The 18,920-nt window shown below is 31.2% G+C and overlaps 1 protein-coding gene across 1 annotated transcript; it reads left to right on the forward strand.

Annotated features, from left to right (window-relative positions):
* The first annotated feature begins 1,429 nt into the window (after window positions 1-1,429).
* Window positions 1,430-9,798, forward strand: LOC132719004 (neuropeptide receptor 15-like). Its single transcript, XM_060702738.1, has 2 exons — window positions 1,430-1,968; window positions 8,550-9,798. Exons 1-2 carry the CDS (start codon window positions 1,559-1,561, stop codon window positions 9,280-9,282), a joined length of 1,143 nt encoding a protein of 380 aa, XP_060558721.1. The 5' UTR covers window positions 1,430-1,558; the 3' UTR covers window positions 9,283-9,798.
* The last annotated feature ends 9,122 nt before the right edge of the window (window positions 9,799-18,920 follow it).

Raw genomic sequence — 18,920 nt, forward strand, 5'->3', positions numbered from 1 at the left:
AAAGTAAAATTTAAATGCGATATAAAACACGCGTTTCTCTGTTATCGGCTCCACAACGCGTTATCAGCGAGTATTTACGGAAGTGACGGTATATTTTGTTTAATTTACTTAAAGTAGCTGCTCTTTATTCGTTGTAGAAATATTAACACACACATATAAAAACTCTGCTTACAGTATGTATTGAATACTTATTTGGCTGAAGTGAAAGTCGCATATTTGATCAATTTAAAACAATGTTTGCTGTAATAGTCGCTTACTATAAATCACGACAAATTACGTGCTTACACGTCATTTAACGTTAGAAAAATTACCTTCACGCTCAATGTAGTATAACAATATTTTTATCAATTCTCGTTTTTATTAGCATGTTAGATTCTTCTAGCATTATAATACAAAGGCTTTGTAATAAACGGCCTTCGTTATTATATTCCTACGCATTTGAACTCGAACCGTGCATTATTCTTAAACAATACACTTTGAATTGATATGTATTTCCAAAACTTAACACGTTGTTCAAAATGTGCAAAAAAAGGGAAACAAATATGAAAAGGTCAAGAACACAGTTTATTACATCTGTTCTACAGTTACTGTAGCAAAAAAGTGGGTAAAATAGTTGATATTAAATTGTCACTTCCAGGAAAGAAAAAAAAATCTTATCAAAATATTTAACTTAGTTGTTTAATTGAATTCTGACAACCGTTTCTCTTCAATTCCCTTCGTTTTTTATTGTGTGTAATTCAATGTATAAAAAAATAAAGTGATATTGTACATATCAGTGTGTTTTTTAATGGAATATACATCAATAATCATGAGAGGTTGTGTCTAGATTGATTTCACCAGGCGTTCCATCGTCATCTTGTAATCCGCCAAATGTGATTTCCGTAAACCGTGGCCCGTGTATAATGGAAGGGGAAATGACATGTGCGTGTTAGCGTTATTAAAGCGCACCGCTTTTAACAGCTTGGGAAATCCCGACGACACTATAAAGTATGTGATAGGCGGGCAACTACAGTATTGGATAAAGCAGAAGCTTGAATGCTACATAAGTCCTCCGAATGATGCTATTTGACAAATAAGGAGAAATCCTTAAGCTAATAGGATGAATAGAATTTATCGATGTCTTAATTCAACGTTTATATTTCAACTTAGGTATTAGTAATAAAGACGTTGCTTATTTTTCCTGGGATGTTAAGATAAATATTTTATTAACAGAATGCTGACTATAGAAGCGTGTCAAATATAATTATAAAAGGAATTCAAGTAGATATAAAATGAGAACGTGATTATGGAGAATCATTTTAATGCCGCTCGGTAAATATAATAGTAATGAGGAGTTTGGATAAATATGGTGTTTATTTAGGAAAACAATAACAATATGTGAATACAGGCTTTCATCCGTCTTAGTGTTAAACCATTTTTTTTCGCTCACTTGCCAAAATCTAGAAATAATTACAAATACAAATCTTTTGGTTTTTGTCTGGGACAATTACAATTAAATACAAATAATTGCGTTTTAAATAGTACTTACAAATGTTGTTATAATCATATTTGGGTTTTCATGTCGTATCTACAGGATAAAATGGAAAACACAACATCTGATATTCTTAATGATACCGGATTTGAAAGCATGGGACCAATGCCGGGACCGGAAAATGTGACCACTGCTGAAATTGCCAGTTTTTCTACAATGTTCTTTGTTATAGGCATTGTCGGAATCACTGGAAATATACTTTTAGTATATATCGTTTTTAGCGATGCAAAAATGAGACTATCTATGACAAATATGTTAATTGTAAATCTTGCCGTGGCCGATCTTCTAATATTGTTGTTTGGTATACCAGAAATTGTTCAGTTTATGATTAATAAGGGCTGGCTTCTAGGCCCAATGATGTGCAAAGTGCAAAGATCAGTCTTAGTTTGCGCTCTATACTCTTCTGTTATGACCTTACTGGCATTATGTGTTGAAAGGTATGTATATATCTTTATATATTTTCATAAGTACAAAATCTCCTTTAGATTATATAGATTTATCAAAAAACTGAATGCATTTACAAACAGAAAAAAGTTAATAATTAAAATTGTTTTTGATTTATAAATACTTGTAACGATTTTTATCTAAGTGGCAAGTAAGAAAATGGGATTTTAGTCAGAATTCTTATCTACAAGGGTATTTTACATGACTTTAAAAACTTCGAATACATTTCTAACTTCTTGATTATGATAATTTGTTACGACATCTATTTTTGTATACAATATTCAATTTCTTTTCGCCCACGACCATTAAAGTATATTTATGCTTTTTAAAAATATTATTTTTTTTTAATTATATTTCTCTATTTTTTATTTACTCATTTTCTCCAAGTGACCAAATAAGGGAAAACGCTTTGTTTTGTATCGCCTACTTTGCTGAGCACCATCTGGTAATTTAATCTTTTTTGTCTGTATACAATGTAAGCTCCTGACGCAAATGACATATTGAATGTCAGGGTATTGTAAATCCTTTTTGCTTCCTCGGAAATTAATACGTCGTTATCTTATTACAGAAGTTTTTTTCATGTCTATGAATATTTTGCTATTAACTCTTTATAACCGATTGGTAGAAGGAAGGTGCAAAAACATCAACGGCATTGGTGGATTTAGAAACTTAAGTTCTTCTACGAAATTTGGATACAAGATATTTATTTTTGTCACAGAAAAATGTAGTATATTTGTTTTGCTCTTTTATGTTCAAAGTTTATATAGCTTTACGATTTTATAACTAACTAAATTAAATGCAAAGCAACTGACATTGTTAACGTTTGAATAAATGATAGTTATAGCAGTGTTAATGTTGTGTTCTTGTTTGTTCAAACAAGAACTTGTTCATCTGTTTTAAAGTTAATACATTGCAAAAGTATACCAATTTGTCTATTATTTGGAATATTTGTAGATATAATGTTTCCATTTTAATGACATCTATTTGAGAATATAAAGTGATTTGGTGAATAAATTGCCAAAAATTACCACTAAATGATTTTTCAAACTTAAGTAACAACGTTTTTATCAAATAGTACGTAGACTAAAGAACACTTAAATATCTTGAACGAAAAATCTTCTTAGATCGTTGGATGAACAAGATGTATTTTTAAGAAAATTATATTATTAAAACTTATTGATGGATCAATTTTTATATATATTTCACCAAAACCGGTTATAGTAAAATGTACATTATCAGTAATTGATTTGTCATAATTATGTCAATAGAATTGAAAGACTTTTTTATATTAAAAATAGCTTTTAAAAACTATAGTTTAACAATTATATCAATATACATACATCTACAGTAACAAATATATTATACAATAATAAAATGAACATATATACATTTACGGTAACAAACATTTCAGCATAATAATTATCCAAAAAGTTGAGGATATCAAAATTTATAAATTTAATTTTAATGAGTAATTGATATAAAGTTACAATGTTTTCTTTAATTAATAAAACAGACATTTAGTTTAGTTTATACAAATTTATTATAGTTCGATTGTGTTGGAAGCTATAAGCTTATTGAAACACTCTTAAGTTCGTTCCTGGAACAAACCAGTACTAAGCAATAAATGTAAAGTTTCTTGTTCAAGGAAACAACGGCTTGCCCCTGACAGGGTTTGAAACCACAAAGTCAGCAATTCTTATATTACTATTTCGACGCGTTCTCCACTCGGCCACGCCGCCACTCTGAAAAACAGACATTTATGAACCAACATTCCCAAAACTACTTCACAGTCATAAGAAAACACGGAACAGATTGATTCACTTATAGCAAATGTCATGTGCGATAACAACCGAACCGTCAAAATAGGTAAAATGGCTGGCTACATGTTGGAGACTCAAAATTTCTACATCGCTAAGGCAAATATTATTAAATTCTAAACACTTGCGTATATGTCAAAGAAAATTATAATGGCAAGGTTTTTTTGAGTATGAAATTACCTTTTTCTTTTTACAAATACACAAACAACGCAACATTATTCTAAAAAGTTGAGAACATAAAGGCGGAACTTGTTTTTATAGGTTTTTTTTTTTAGTTTTTGACATCTGTCAGTAATGTGTATGTTTATTTAAAATTCCATTACGTTATTTTAAACTGTTTATATCAGTATAATTTTAAATTTGCTATTGCATCAAATTCTGCTCACATTAGCCTCTACAATGTCACAACTGAGGTAAAAGCATGTGACTTATTACAAGCATTCTTCTTTTTACGTTTGAAATAATCTAATGTCGGCTTTTTTGGATCATTTTACTTATTACATATCCTTTCCTCCTTTCAACACTCTTGTGTCCTCTCCACATTTTTAGTTCGGTGTCTTTTGCGTGCCCTGTTTGTGTAGCTGGATTGTGTGTGGGGGGCTGCATTCTGTACACGTCGCCTTGCATTGTTGATATGTATTCTCATTTTTTTATTGTCATTGTTTTTTCATATTTTTTATTTGCCAAACCTGTTTAAGTAAAAGGATTTCTCTGGCTGAACAAATAATAACGGCTTTTGCCATGGGGTAAATTGCTGTCTTGTGAATAAATTATAAAACTTCAATGGCAACGTACAGTTCTCGTTTGAAGTTTAAGTAATTTACTTAACAGATTTCTCTTGTGAATCTCTTTTCACTCGGGTTTGGTCAATTTATAAATTGCTATCGTTTTTATAATGCCTTTATCTTATTTCTAAGAAAATGAGCATACAAAATGTTTTATCAATGCTTATAAAATAAAATATGGCATTTGGATATTCATATGAAATGTTGCTAAAACAAGTCGATACAGTTTTAAGTGATGTTTAATGACGATTTACATGATGAATAATGATATTTTGTTAAAGAACATTATCTGCTATTTAAATATATGTAATATCCAATCATGTATCTAACGTGCACTTGCCAATAACTTCCTTGTATAATTAAATTGTGGTTTGTTGTTTGCCTAATACTAAATAGTATCAAAGTTGATTTTTCATTGATTGTATAACAGACCTTCCATTTTAGACCAATTCACTTTTGAGTAATAAATGTTTTGGGGAATATTATGATCTTTTATTTTTACAATAATTGCACAATTAATATTAAATCTCATGCTAAAGTTTATACGATACAGTATACAATACAAATCATTGATGTCACCTTTTATGTTAAGAACCTATCCAAGTAGGTGTTTCTACTCAAGTGCCCGTTTGTGCCTGAAATAATGCAAGGAGTGACGGACATCCGATGTATTCATCCAGCAGTAAAACTGATACGACTTTAACACATTGTTGGTGCGACTTTAAGCCCCCCCCCCCCAAAAAAAAAAAACAAAAAAAAACATTAAAAAAAAACAAAGAAACAACAAAACAAAACATTAATGTATCGAAAGATGTGTCTTGAAATGCAAATGTCAAACATATTTATAAATTTCGCACGAAATAAAGATAATAGGAAAATCTCCTTTTGAGGTCAGATGTAGGTTTTAAATGATGTTAAAATGAGCCGTGTCATGACAAAACCAATATAGTGTGTTTGCGACCAGCACGGATCCAGACCAGCCTGCGCATCCGCGCGGTCTGATCAGGATCCATGCTGTTCGCTATCAGTTTCTCTACTTGTTATAGAGTTTGTAAGCAAACAGCATGGATCCTGATCAGACTGAGCGGATGCGCAGACTGGTCTGGATCCATGCTGGTGGCAAACCCATTATGTTGGTTTTGTCGTGTCGCGGCTCAAATGTATAAAGCTACATCTTTTGAAATATTTGTATGAAATTAATTTACAGTAAATATATGTTGTTTCGTTTCCAAAACTTCACACAAAAATACTTTCTAGAGTAAATCTCTAAGCAGCTACCAAAATCGTTGTCTGCAATAGAGTTTTGCTCTACAGAGGTTGTACGGATTGTATCAAAGTGTATTATCCAAATTCTTAAAATTCAGCCTTTGTCAAAACTGCCGATAATTACGATCCTGATTAATTAACGTTTTATATATCTATTTTGTTTTGTTATTTGTGTAAGAGATTTGTGGCGACATGGCCGAGTGGTGAACACGTCGGACTATTAATCTAATGATCGCTAGCCGCATGGGTTGAAACCCCGTCAGGGGCAAGCCGTTGTTACTTTGAGCAAGAAACTTAACACTCATTGCTCAGCACTGGTTGGTTCCAGGACCGGATTTGAAAATGTGTCTATAAGCTTGTAGCTTGCTTCTAACTCTAACACAATCGAACTAAAATACATTCTGTATAAACCAAAAAGAAGATTAATCGTTTTGCTGCAATATTGTGCATACAGTTGTCGTGACGAAAATGTCCATTTGCGGATTTATCAGACCTTGTGATAAGATTAGGTCCCGTTGGGTCAACAGTTGCCGTGTTAACGATACATCAATATAAACAAAATCATGAACCATCTCTTGATAAACAAGAAATGGTGTCTCGTTTAAGTTGTTCATTTATCACTTTGTAGCATACTTTTGCCTGCTGTTTCTTTTTTTTCTTTTTAATAAATTAAAACAATTCAATGTTTTGATGCAATGAAAAATACGCTTTACAGGAAATCCGCTTATTCATACAAACTATATGTTCATATTTATGTATTTGTAATGTCCCAAGTGTGGTACTACATTTTAAGGTGTTTTTGAAGCAAACCACTTTAGTAATATGCCTCCAAGTATTTTTTTAATTGAATCAAATGATGTCAGTTTTAGAATCCCAATAACGCCTAATTTTACTGTTCTTTATATTATTAAGTTAAATTGGCGATTTGAAATCTTAACTATCGCATTCGGTAGAGATTTATTATTTCTAATCATCTTAATTATTGTAATTGTATAAATGAGATTGAATATTCAATGCATCTAAGCTATATAAGGACTAATCCGTGATTGAACTAGTGCTATATTGCTGTTTGGGGACATTTCGAGCTATTGTTTTTACGCTTACATATTTAATCATTGATTTATAACTGCTTATTTACATCATTATTGTCTGATAATAGTGAATGTGCCTTTTACGTTAATAGTCTCCCAAATAACATGTCATTAAGTAAAAAGCATATGCGCTCGTAGAGCTGATGTTATAAATTCTTTATGAAAATTTAAGTGTTAATTATATAAATATTTCCAAAAGAAAAATATAGAAATTCGATAAATAAATGTGTAGCAGGGTGGAATGTATATATGCTGGAAACATTTTCAATAAACCTATAATAAAGTCACAGATACTGTTCGGATATTATAAATTGTTTATTGATCAACATTGATTATTGTATTGTTTAGTATATTCTTAAAGAACTTGCCTTACTATTCATTACAATGAAAAAGTTTACTATCAATATTCTGAAATTCAAAAACTTATATCGTATCATAGGTAACACTTTATGTTTTAACTAAATTTCTTTTGAATAGTTAAAGCGGCTTTCAGCTTTTCTAAAGGTTATATAATTATGTTATTTGTAGATAAATCGTTTCATTAAAAGAACTAAGGTGGAAAATGAACACAAGATAAAAACCCTCGATACCTGAAATCTACCGTTCCGATATGATGCATTTTTCAAAGATAAAATTACTGACATACCTAGATTGAAACAAGACATAATTGTTTTCCAACAGAAAATGAAAGCTTACGACCGCTTTAACCTTTCACAAGACATTTCGGATCAGCTTAAAAAAGGGCATTTAAATTGAATTATGCCATTATATGTACATAATTTGATATTTTTGGACAGAACATAAATTGTTCATTGATTTTTTTCGAAGTGTTTCCTTTATTTCTTCTTCATTTTTCGTCTCAATATACTAGAACCTTAACCCTTTCCCTCATGAGCATATTGTGAAAAATGGTCGTTTTCACTGAAAAGCCTCCTGATACAAGTTCAAACTGCTGTGAAACTATGAAAAATGCTTCAATACTAATCAAACTTGGCACAAATGTTGACTGGACCATTGTCTTTGTAACGACATGCTCAGTCTTAAATTGCCTGTTACCATGGCAACGAGGGGACATCTCAAAATTGCCAAAAATCACTATTTTGCCTCGATTTTTTTCCATCAAAATTTATTTGTAAATATAAAGTGCTGCAACTTCTCAAGGGATTGAGATAGAGTCAAAGGCTTTTCAGCGTTGGTTACACGTTACCTTATGATTGACCTGGGGTTATTTTTAGCCTCTCACAAGTCCAAAATTTTGTTTTGGATGGGGGGCGGCGTCGAAAAAGTGCTCACTTTTTTTAGCAACATTTCTCAAACGAAAACATGTGTTTAGGGCCCTCATAGGACTATTTCAGGCCTAAAAAAAGGGGGGGGGGGTCGAAAGTGTTTAGCGTATATATGAGGTAAAGGGTTAACAAAAAATGATAAAAAACTTAGGAATCACCCAAGATCTAGTTTTTCCATGTTAACATCTGGTCTTTCACCTAATTTTGGTGAAAAATTGTTGTTTTGTAACATTTATAATTTTTTTAGTTAAAGAAAATTTCTACATAAAATTTATATCTAATCTTATTATCTTCTTTTATCATCAGATGGTGTTTTTGTCTATTTTCAGGTTCATCGCTATTGTGTTTCCTATCAAAGCACATATTGTATGTACCCGCCGACGAACACTTTACGTGATCGTTATGGTTTGGCTTTTAGCAATAGTATTGTCCGTACCGACAATGTTGTTCAATATCGTGACCAGTTTCAATAACACTGAGACAGATATACAGTTCTGTGTTCTAGTGTTCCCTGCAGATCATATGAGGATGTTTTTAGCGTTTAAGTATACCGAGGCAATGTTGTTCTACTTTGTTCCTCTTGTCGTTCAAATCGTCTGCTATGTAATAATTGGGAAACATCTGTTTATTGGAATTAAAGAGTTACACGGACAAAATGTGCGACATAGCCCCGGGACGCCTCAAAAATGTTCCGAAACCATCCGTACTCGACGAGGCGTTATCAAAATGCTTGTTGTAAGCGTTCTGCTTTATTTTATTAGTTACTCACCGCATCAAGTACTTCTTATATATAACACTGTGTCCCCAACCCCTTTTCATCAAAACTGGGGGTTTCTGGTAGGCGTAACTGTTCTTGCGTATCTTAATTCGGCAGGAAATCCTATTATTTATTGTGTATTCAGTGATAAGTACCGCCGAAAGTTTAAAACAATATTTACATGCAGTGTATCCGATAACTCACAACAAAATAGTGACACTTTGATGTTACATTCTTCAACCGCTGCCACGGAATATACCTTGCTTTATAGAAAATCTACAAGAGGACAGAACCATGCCAGATGAATGGGTATTTCTGTAACGGACCACATTGCTATTACTTCAAACGTAGCTCACTTCTAAAATACGTAAAAGAGAGTGGAAGTAACTGAACAGAATACAAGACGCATTTCATCTCCTATAACATGTCTTTAACGCGTAGGAAAGCCGACTGTCTATGCCATCAACATACCCTTATATAATGACATTATTCAACTTAAAAGAAATAGGACGCAATATCATACGTATTAGATATAGGCGGCTTGTCATTAAGTAGGTCAGTTCTAAAATGAATAATGTATTTAGCTGAAATACAAAAGAACTTGTATTGGGCGGAAATGTCAAAAGAAAGTGAATTAGTACTCATGCTTGGAAATGTAATTGTAGTAATTCCGTACATGGCAAGATAAAAATGTAATCATGAATTGGCGTCATGATGTAAAAAAAAGCAGTTGATTTGCATATGAGCTTAAAAAATAATTATCGCTAAATAGCATTATATTGTTTTGACCATGATTGCATAATATATATAGTTACGGCTTTTATATGCGTTTGTTGTTTTTACTAAACATTTGGTTATTTCGTAATATATATATATATATAGATTTAATTGCCCATTGCTCGAAGAAACAAAACGTGAGTGAAGAGCTGCATACAATATTTTGTCAATATATTTGCATTTAATCTAGAAAACAAAATACTTTATCTACATTTAATAAACAAATATTATTATCTGTAACAATTGAATAGGCAAACAAACCACGGCGGCAGAACATCTCTGTAATTTTATTCCAATATATTTATGCATTTATTTCTAATATCTATTAAATTTGAATGTACTAGTATATAGGATTTATTTACTAACTTTTTCAACGCTTTTATGAAGAAGATCACTTTATGACATTAAGACGCTTATTAACTTCTATTTCAAAAGATACATACAATGTGCACGTTTTGAGTTGATCAATCGTACATTTATGGTAAATAATTGGGAAAATAAATAAAATGATTTGCTCACAACATTCGTTATGTTCAAATGATTAGGGTTATTAATATTCTTTCTCATTGCTTGAACATAGTTCGCCATATTATTCTTACATTATCTGCCAGATAGCTGTCTTATATAATTCATTTTAATTTAATTTGTAATAAGTTTCATGCGATTACATGATTACGTGTAAATGAAATAGGATTGGCTTAATCTTTACAGGCTTAATCTTTACAGCCATTTCAACATAATAAGTGTATAGATTCCAAGAAGTTACAACTATATCAATGCATTTTGCCAATCAAAACAAACTAATATATTACCCCAATTACACCGAGTATTTGAATAACATTTGAAAACAAAAGTAACGAACTATTTTGAAACACACAAGCGTTGTTTACGCTATTTAAAATTAGTAGATTAAGTCTTAATTGTGTGTCCTCTTATGGTTTCTCCTAATGCAAATGTTTTAATTCTAAAATTTAAGATTAAAACAAATTCACTTATTCTGTTTCCGTAGTTCTACTCAAGTTCTGTCTGAAATAATGCACAGAGAGGCATCTACGGTGAAGCTGGTAAGTCGCTGTATCACCTCTTATTTCAAACTCCTAACAGTGATTACTTCCTTTTGCAGATTTTAATCTCTGCCTTCGCAGAAGTCACATGTTGATGAAAGTCACATGACGTAACGTCGAAATTCAAATTCAAATGTAAATATCGACCGTTTCATCAAAAATCTAACGTAATTTTTCTCTTTCTGTTTTATTTCTATTTTTCGTACCTACGTTCGTTATGTTTATCAAAAATATATCAAAAGTATAAAAAAAATGATGAAAAATAAATTCAAAAGCTAAAACTATAAAATGTCAAAATATTGATAAAAATGTTTGTGGTGGCAGAGATCTTTGTACTGATAAGGGGAGATCACTGCGTAGGAGATTGCTCTAATTTGTTTGTGCTGTGTAAAACCCAACAAACATAAAATAGTTTTGAATGAATAAAAAGAGTTTTTTTTCATTTCATGATGAATTGAAATACTTGAAGCTGTAGTCCAAAAGACAATCTAACCTACACAATTAATGGCATTTGTTTTGTCATACACTAAAATAGAATCACAGCTTTGCTCAGATCATTGAAACTTTCCTTATTCGACGAAGAAAAATGCATTCACTTAAGGTAACTAAATAAAAAGGGCTAGTTCAAATCCATTTAATCATCCGAGTAACGAAAAAAGATGAAAAATGAATTAGAATATCTTTAAGAAGTTTTTGTTGGCCATAACAGATGGAGACAGCAAAATCTATTTACAGAAATGAAATTAAGTATGCACATTCCTTTAAGAACAAAAATAAATTATTTTGGAACACAAAAGCCCTGTTTTTCAAGACATTTTAAAACTAAACGATCGATCCTTTTAAAAAGAATAAAAACGTCTTTTGCTATAAATACAGCTCCCATAGTTTCTGTTGATACAAATATATATATTTTTTTGAAATTTCAGATTGAAATAAATTATCTTATTGTGTTTCTGACTTATATAATGTTATTACATATTTTCTTTCCACTTAAAAATAGCGGTATCACTTGATTGAAACAAAACAACGTCATTCTTAATAATAAAATATATTGGAGTAGTGTACGCTTTACTACTATCATTCTTGTGCAATGTATGTTCAATTTCAAGCATTCGATTTCTTACTGACCTTAAACGATTTCGAGTTAATAATACCATTATTTCTTTTTATATCAATGTGGAATCAATGCTGTCTTTGTAAAGTGTCTGTCTGTTTGTTTCATGAAAGTGGCAACGAAAGGTATTTTTTAATAATGCGAACAATGTTGCACTGAATTTTTATGGCAGTGGCACCGGAAATTTTTTTTTATGAAGCGAACAGTTTTTGAGTGTTGAGAATTGAGTACCGCTCTTTTACAATTGAGTATCGCGCAAGCCGGTGCTAGGGGGCGTGAGGGATGTTGCACTTATTCATTATCCCTCATGTACAGACTCAATCAAACCGAGTCTGCAATTCTTACGTAATTTTGATGTGATTAATGCTTCCGAGGGATCACTTTGTTTCCAGAATTTTATACTTCACAACAGCAGGTGTCAAGTGCCGTGTGGCAGCTGTTAAAAGTTGCCCCGTACTTCACTTCAGTGTTGTTATATTTTCTGGTTTAAGCTTTGTTTTTTTATAATCTGTTTATCAATTCAACATTTGTAAGAACACAAACTTGATTGTCGAGATGGAATTAAGCACTTGATCAAGATGAGACAGCGAAATTGTTCCTTTGAAGTTATTGACTGTAATATATCAGGCAATATATAAACTTAATATACATCGGGTCACTGCGTTCGGAATGCTATGTTTTGTAAAACATCATAACATTTCATTTGATTTATGTAAGCTGTTTCCTTTGTAATGTTTGAAAAGTCATCAAATATTTTTAAGCGTTTCTTCTGTATCTTAAAGGATATAACCTATATCTTAAGAATGTTTTTTTATAAATCTTTTTACAGTACACATTATATTGTTTTTCTAATCTAATTATCGTTTCTTGAAAAAGTTTTATCATAAAATATCTCAGTTATTTAACAGACATGAATACTGTTCGTAAACAGAATAAAATAATGGAAACAAAATTGTATGCTGCTATTTTAAGATGTTTTTTTAACCGGTTAGCAATGATTTTGTGCATGCGCCATTCGGCATTAGAAGAAATATACTAGTACATGTATATTTATTTCATACCCTTATTTTTGAAGTATTCTTTTTTAAATGAAACAATATTTTTGCAGCAGATATATATTCTTACACACTTTAAGCTAATAAAGCAAAACATGTATTGATATTGAAATTTGTGTTGTCTTTTTTCACTTTAAGTTTAAAATTCACTTTGTACTAAATTAATATATTCACATAAAAAGGTTTGGTTTAGAAATTTATTATTATTTTTATGTTATTGTTTTACAAATCTAAATCGAAACAAAATAGAGCTTTTATATGCAAACTGGGAAAGTGTTAAACTATTCTATCCTATTTTTTGTGAATAGCAGGAAACAATGAGTTTTTTAATTTTATTTTATTGCAATTGCAACTTTTTTTAATTTCTCTGATTTTTATTGTACAAAATTACTGTCAAGAAAGTGTAAATAATGTTTTATTTCACTATTATATAATAATATTAAATGACAATTTCTGGCGAAACACGATATATTGCATGCTGCTATAATGATTGTATTAAATTTTTGTATGACGATGAGGTGAATACCCATATACTTGGATATTCACGGAAATCTTCATACAATAACTGTTTTATTAAATGACCTAAATAAAATGTATCATTTGGTAACTTTTTTAAGTTGTCAGATTCCTTTTCCACGACAAAAAAGCCCTACGTAAGTAGACAGAAAGGGTAGAAGTTGTATTTATATTTTAGGCACCCGCGACCATTTTAAAGCTGGTAAAGGTTCACGAAACGTTTTTAGTTTATCAATGTATTTTCACAGAATAAAACTGTGTCTGAATCTATAAATAACACATAATGTTTCTGTTAATGTAATATTATTTTTGATTAGTCGACTAGTACTCTAGAAATCGTAATATCATTAACGATTGGTTTCTAAAAATAGACAGTTAAAGTCATTTGGCGCCACTCTTTTTGACGTTATTACATATTTTGTTTTGATCATCAATATCCTTTATTGACTGTCATTCGTAACACGGGACAATTGGTAGTCATACAGTATATCGTGTCCTGTTAAAACTGTAGAGGCAGCGCCTGTTAAGGCAAAATGTTGGGTTAAATTACAATTGCTTGATTTACTTATTTTTAGGTTTTATGGAGAAAACCCTCAGATGATTCTTCGTGCATTTATTTAATTCAGGCACCAAACTGAGTAAAAGCACCGACGTTCTGTAAACTAAATACAAGGCTTTTTTGCGTAAAGATCCTGTCGGGATTCGAACCAGCAAAAAAAAGCGATTTAAAAACAACTACCACGAACGCCCCCAGGTAAAACGATAGTCATAGACTGAAGTTAAACTGTTCTAGTAAAATGACATGACTCACTTACATTTTTTGATTAGCGATATGTAAAACACGTTTGTACTGCAATCCAGTTTTATTTATGTTTAAATCAACATACATATTAAATTTCTGCATAAATATTTCCCGTCGAATATCGACTCTGTTTGTTTGTTTGTTTAAATTTCTTTCATTAATTATATGTTTGTAAATTAGTTTCGTAATTGATTCATTTATACTTTATCTAAAAATTATTCTAAGCACGTTAGAACAAGTAATTTCTAAGAATTCCAATAATATTGGTATTTCTATTATCTCGTAAATTTCGATTGTTTAGAAATTTCAAGATGATTCAAACTTGGGTTACAAAGAATACGAAAATCTAATCTTCCTTATTTGTGACTTAATGAGATTTTAGACAAAAGACATAACCATAATAAATGAGATTTTCATAATTTCATATTAAGTTTTCATTTATTAGCCATCCTCTTTCTCTGAATTGCTTCTTAAATCAATGAACCATCTTTATAATACGTTCTGATATTGAAATGTAGAAAACAAATGCATCAATAAGACTAGTGTCGACAAATTTCATTATTAAGCAAATCAGCAATCTACCTATGTGGCTAAATAGGATAATACCATGGAGCGTCATAACATTTTTGTTTGTCAGCTTTTAATAATAAATCTCCTTTTTTGTGTAATGAAACAAGAGATTTATGCAATTAATACAAAGCAATCGTATTTTATCATATGCAAATTATATATGTTTTTATTATAACATCAACACAAAATATCACAAAATAGAAAGACGTAAATGTACATGCGACATAAAATGGTTATTGCGACTGGATCACCACTATAGCCATATATAAGTATAATAATGTCGAAACCCACGTGACCATAAATAACAGTATTTTTATGTAAAAATACAAAATTAAATTTTCATTAAATTTACGTCTGAAAATACAATTTATTTTGCTTACAAATATTTCTAGATCTTTTCATTTCGTTTGTTAGCAGTTCTAAAGAAAAACAATAAATAATCTGTGCTTGTTATTGTCGTACAAGAAATATGATGCTAGAATTTGATATTAATTTTGAAAATGCTAATACTCGCTATACAGTCTCTTTTGAAATGTAAAATAAAAATTGTTTTAGTACACACAGAGAAGATATGTAATGTCTTAAACTTGGGCGTCCGTGGCCGAGTGGTTAATGTCGCATTTCAAACCACTTGCCCCTCACCGCTGTGGGTTCGAATCCCGACGGGGACTTCTGGATTCTTTCATGTGAGAAAGCTATCCAGCTAGCTTACGGGACGTCGGTGGTTCTACTCAGGTGCCCGTTCATGCTTGACATAATGCACGGAAAGGCACCTGAGGTATTCCTCCACCAGTAAAACGTCGTCATATGTCCTATACTGTGTCAGTATGACGTAAAACCCAAACAAACAAACAAAACGTCTTAAACTGTGCAAACTATAGTTTAACTCAGAAAGAATACTGAATGACATCAGAAATTGCATTTCTTAAATATAAGCTTGATCATAGTTTATACATTTTCGAATTCAAATCAGTCATGTGCAGTAGAAATTGAGTCAATTTCCGAAAACTAGATTTGTAAACTAGATTTGTAAAACGTCCTATTCAATACAAGGTTTTAGTTTGAACAGAACACTGAATGTGACATTTAAATTAAGATACCATTCAACAGTAGTTGTCCGGTGAAAAGTTCACTTGCGGCATTTATTGTAATAAGCGGTTATAAATGAATGATAAAGTATTCAAGCGTAAAACAATAGCTTAATATGTCCCCACAGATCAGGAATGCACTTATTTACTCTCTAAATAGTCCTTATGATCGCCTAGACAAATAAATCAACAACTGCATCAATACAATTACAATAATTATATCGACTGTAAATGATCAATCATTAAACAGGGCGATAGAGGTATGTTGAGTTCAATGTATAGTTTTTGCAAAGCAAAACTTTATGTTCTATTGGCAGATTTATTGTCCTTCACCCACACTTAAGCAAAAACATTGATAATAACATTAATTGAATGGAACATGACAATCCCGGAAATGGAATTCCTAAAATGAAATTATATTTTGGATAGATGCTATTGCGACATATATTTTTCATCATTTAGTTTTCCTTATTGACCTGGTCGGTAGAGGTATATTTAATTAAATGTAAGCATGTAGCTATTGCAAATCAAAACCGTCTATTCTATTGGCAGATCAATTGTCCTTCACCCACAGTAAAGCACGAACATCGAAATATGACCTAAATTGAATTGAATAGAACATAAGTTACTTCAAAACCAAACTTTAAAGGCTCATTATGCCTCAGAAACAAATAACTTATTTACTTCTTAAGAAAGGGCAAACATGGATTGTATGATGATGAAATAATTGATTAAGAGAATGTTAGATGACGGAAGTAAATGATAAATATGAGAAGATGGGTAATGAAAATTAGCAAAATGTAAACAAAGTAGTATTTTGACTTCCATACAAAATACTTATTCACTAAAAGAGTACTTATTGCCAAAAGCAACAAGAGAAAAAGATGGGGCGTCCGTGGCCGAGCGGTTAAGGTCGTTGACTTCAAAGCACTTGCCCCTCACCGCTGTGGGTTAGAATTGTATTATTTTATGTGAGGAAGCTATCCAGCTAGCTTACGGAACGTCGGTGGTTCTATTCAGGTGTCATTTCGTGCCTGAAATAATGCACGGAAGGGCACCTTAGGTCTTTCTCCACCACACCAGTAAAGCTGGAACGTCGCCATATGACCAATTCTGTGTCGGTGTGACGTACAACCCGATCAAAATATCAAGGTAACTTTAATGGCCGATTTAGTTTTCTTTTGAACGGCTGAAATGTATATTTCTGAACTTTTTTTGCCTAATATTTGAAAAAAAAGGTAAACGCATCTTATGATAGATTATAAAAAGTAAATAAAAAATAATAACTATATAAACAAATGAAAAACAACAACAACAACAACACAAAATGTCTGTTTTTTAACATGAATACTGTCAGCTTTACACAGAACAAAATATGCTGCTTTTTTGTAGGATATATTATCTTTTAGCAATGATTTTATGCATGCGCCATTCGCCCGTAAGGAAATATAACGTCAACATAATTCTTGCAACCATGTATTTTAGATTTATTAATTTTCAAAATTCAAACTCTTCACACTAAAACTTTGTTAACTTCATTTAGCAATTATACCTTTATACATTTCACAAGTAAAGGATATCTTTGTCAAACCGACAAAGGCATATTAGTCTTTTGTAAAATGATTGATAATTAGCCATGTCATACACAAGGGAAATGTCCTAAATGGATCACCTTAAACATGGTTTCACATCCTTCACGAAATGAATTTGTAATCATTTATGCACTTGTAAAACGCCATCTGTTTACCCAGTGGACACGATCTGATCAAGTTGTTGATTATTATTTATGTCACGAAACTTCCATGCAGGGGATTGCAGCAAACCGATTTATTATGACAATGATTTGAATGATGTGACAGAAAAAACTAATGAAAATACTTGGTAACTAATTGTGTGTATACCGAATTAAAATAAACGCATTTTTTGTTGGAAGGATATTACATGTGTATACCATAGATTTGATGTAAAGAAAAACACTTGACTGTTAGAATGTCTTGTTGCGAGATGCAAATAAGAAACATTTCTAAGTCTTACAATATATGAAAAGTGTTATGGTCATTTTTTTCAATTTGTGATTTGTTTGTAAATTCGGGAGGTATATTTATCTCTATAATTATCGTTTCAAAATTAATGTAATGGTTTTCAAGCTGAATAAGTTTGGTTTCAACTCCTTTTTTCTCTCTCGAAACTTTACAATATATCTAAAGCACCTGATTTTTATTGCATTAGGGTGTTATCAATTTTTCATTTATAATATTATTTAAAAATGTTTATTGCATTTCTTAAGTTAACCTTGACATTACTTTTCACTATTTCTGATTACTTTACGCTTTCAGATAAATCCAGTCTTTTCTTTAACATATTACATTATTTTAAATTAGGACTGCAAGGCGAGCATCTGTTCGGTTTCTCTGTTTATAAAGTGTTATACTCATTGGTACATGTAATTCAACTTTAAACAGTTAATTCAAAGGGAATTGCAACTTAACACATTAGCAACCGTCAGGTAAGCTCAATAGATTGACAGTTGGAATATGAATCGTACTTTCTACGGCAATTAACATTGTGCATTGTACCTCTGCTCTGGCATGTACAGAAGTCTATATATAGAACAAACACATCTGCGGATGTTTCATAATTCAAAAAATATTTACCAGCTCTTGTTGGTTTAAATTATATTTATTTCTTCATCAATATTTATAGACAAAATTAAATATATAAATTACATTCAGGATTGAGTAGAAAGCTTTGATCTTATATGAAACTCTCTCCTGTACCAGTTCTTGTTAAATGTGTAATTCAGCTTAAGCTGGTGCTATCGGGCGTGAACGGTAGTTTGCAATTACCACTACCGTCCATGAACAGACTCAATCGAACAGAGCCTGCAACATTTTCAATTTTGCCGTGTTGGGCTTTCTATAGGAGTCTGTTTTTTCTCTAATTCGTCAGTTCCTTAT

The sequence above is a fragment of the Ruditapes philippinarum genome, unplaced genomic scaffold (genome assembly GCF_026571515.1).
Source record: "Ruditapes philippinarum isolate M1 unplaced genomic scaffold, ASM2657151v2 ctg3817_1_1_1_1, whole genome shotgun sequence".
NCBI classification, from domain to species: Eukaryota; Metazoa; Mollusca; class Bivalvia; order Venerida; family Veneridae; genus Ruditapes; species Ruditapes philippinarum.

What these genes read in the sequence shown, in the direction of transcription:
- LOC132719004 (XM_060702738.1), top strand. Translation starts at nt 1,559, where the DNA reads ATGTCGTATCTACAGGATAAAATGGAAAACACAACATCTGATATTCTT. An exon ending in CTGGCATTATGTGTTGAAAG is followed by an intron (nt 1,969 to 8,549) that starts GTATGTATATAT and finishes GTCTATTTTCAG; the next exon opens with GTTCATCGCTATTGTGTTTC.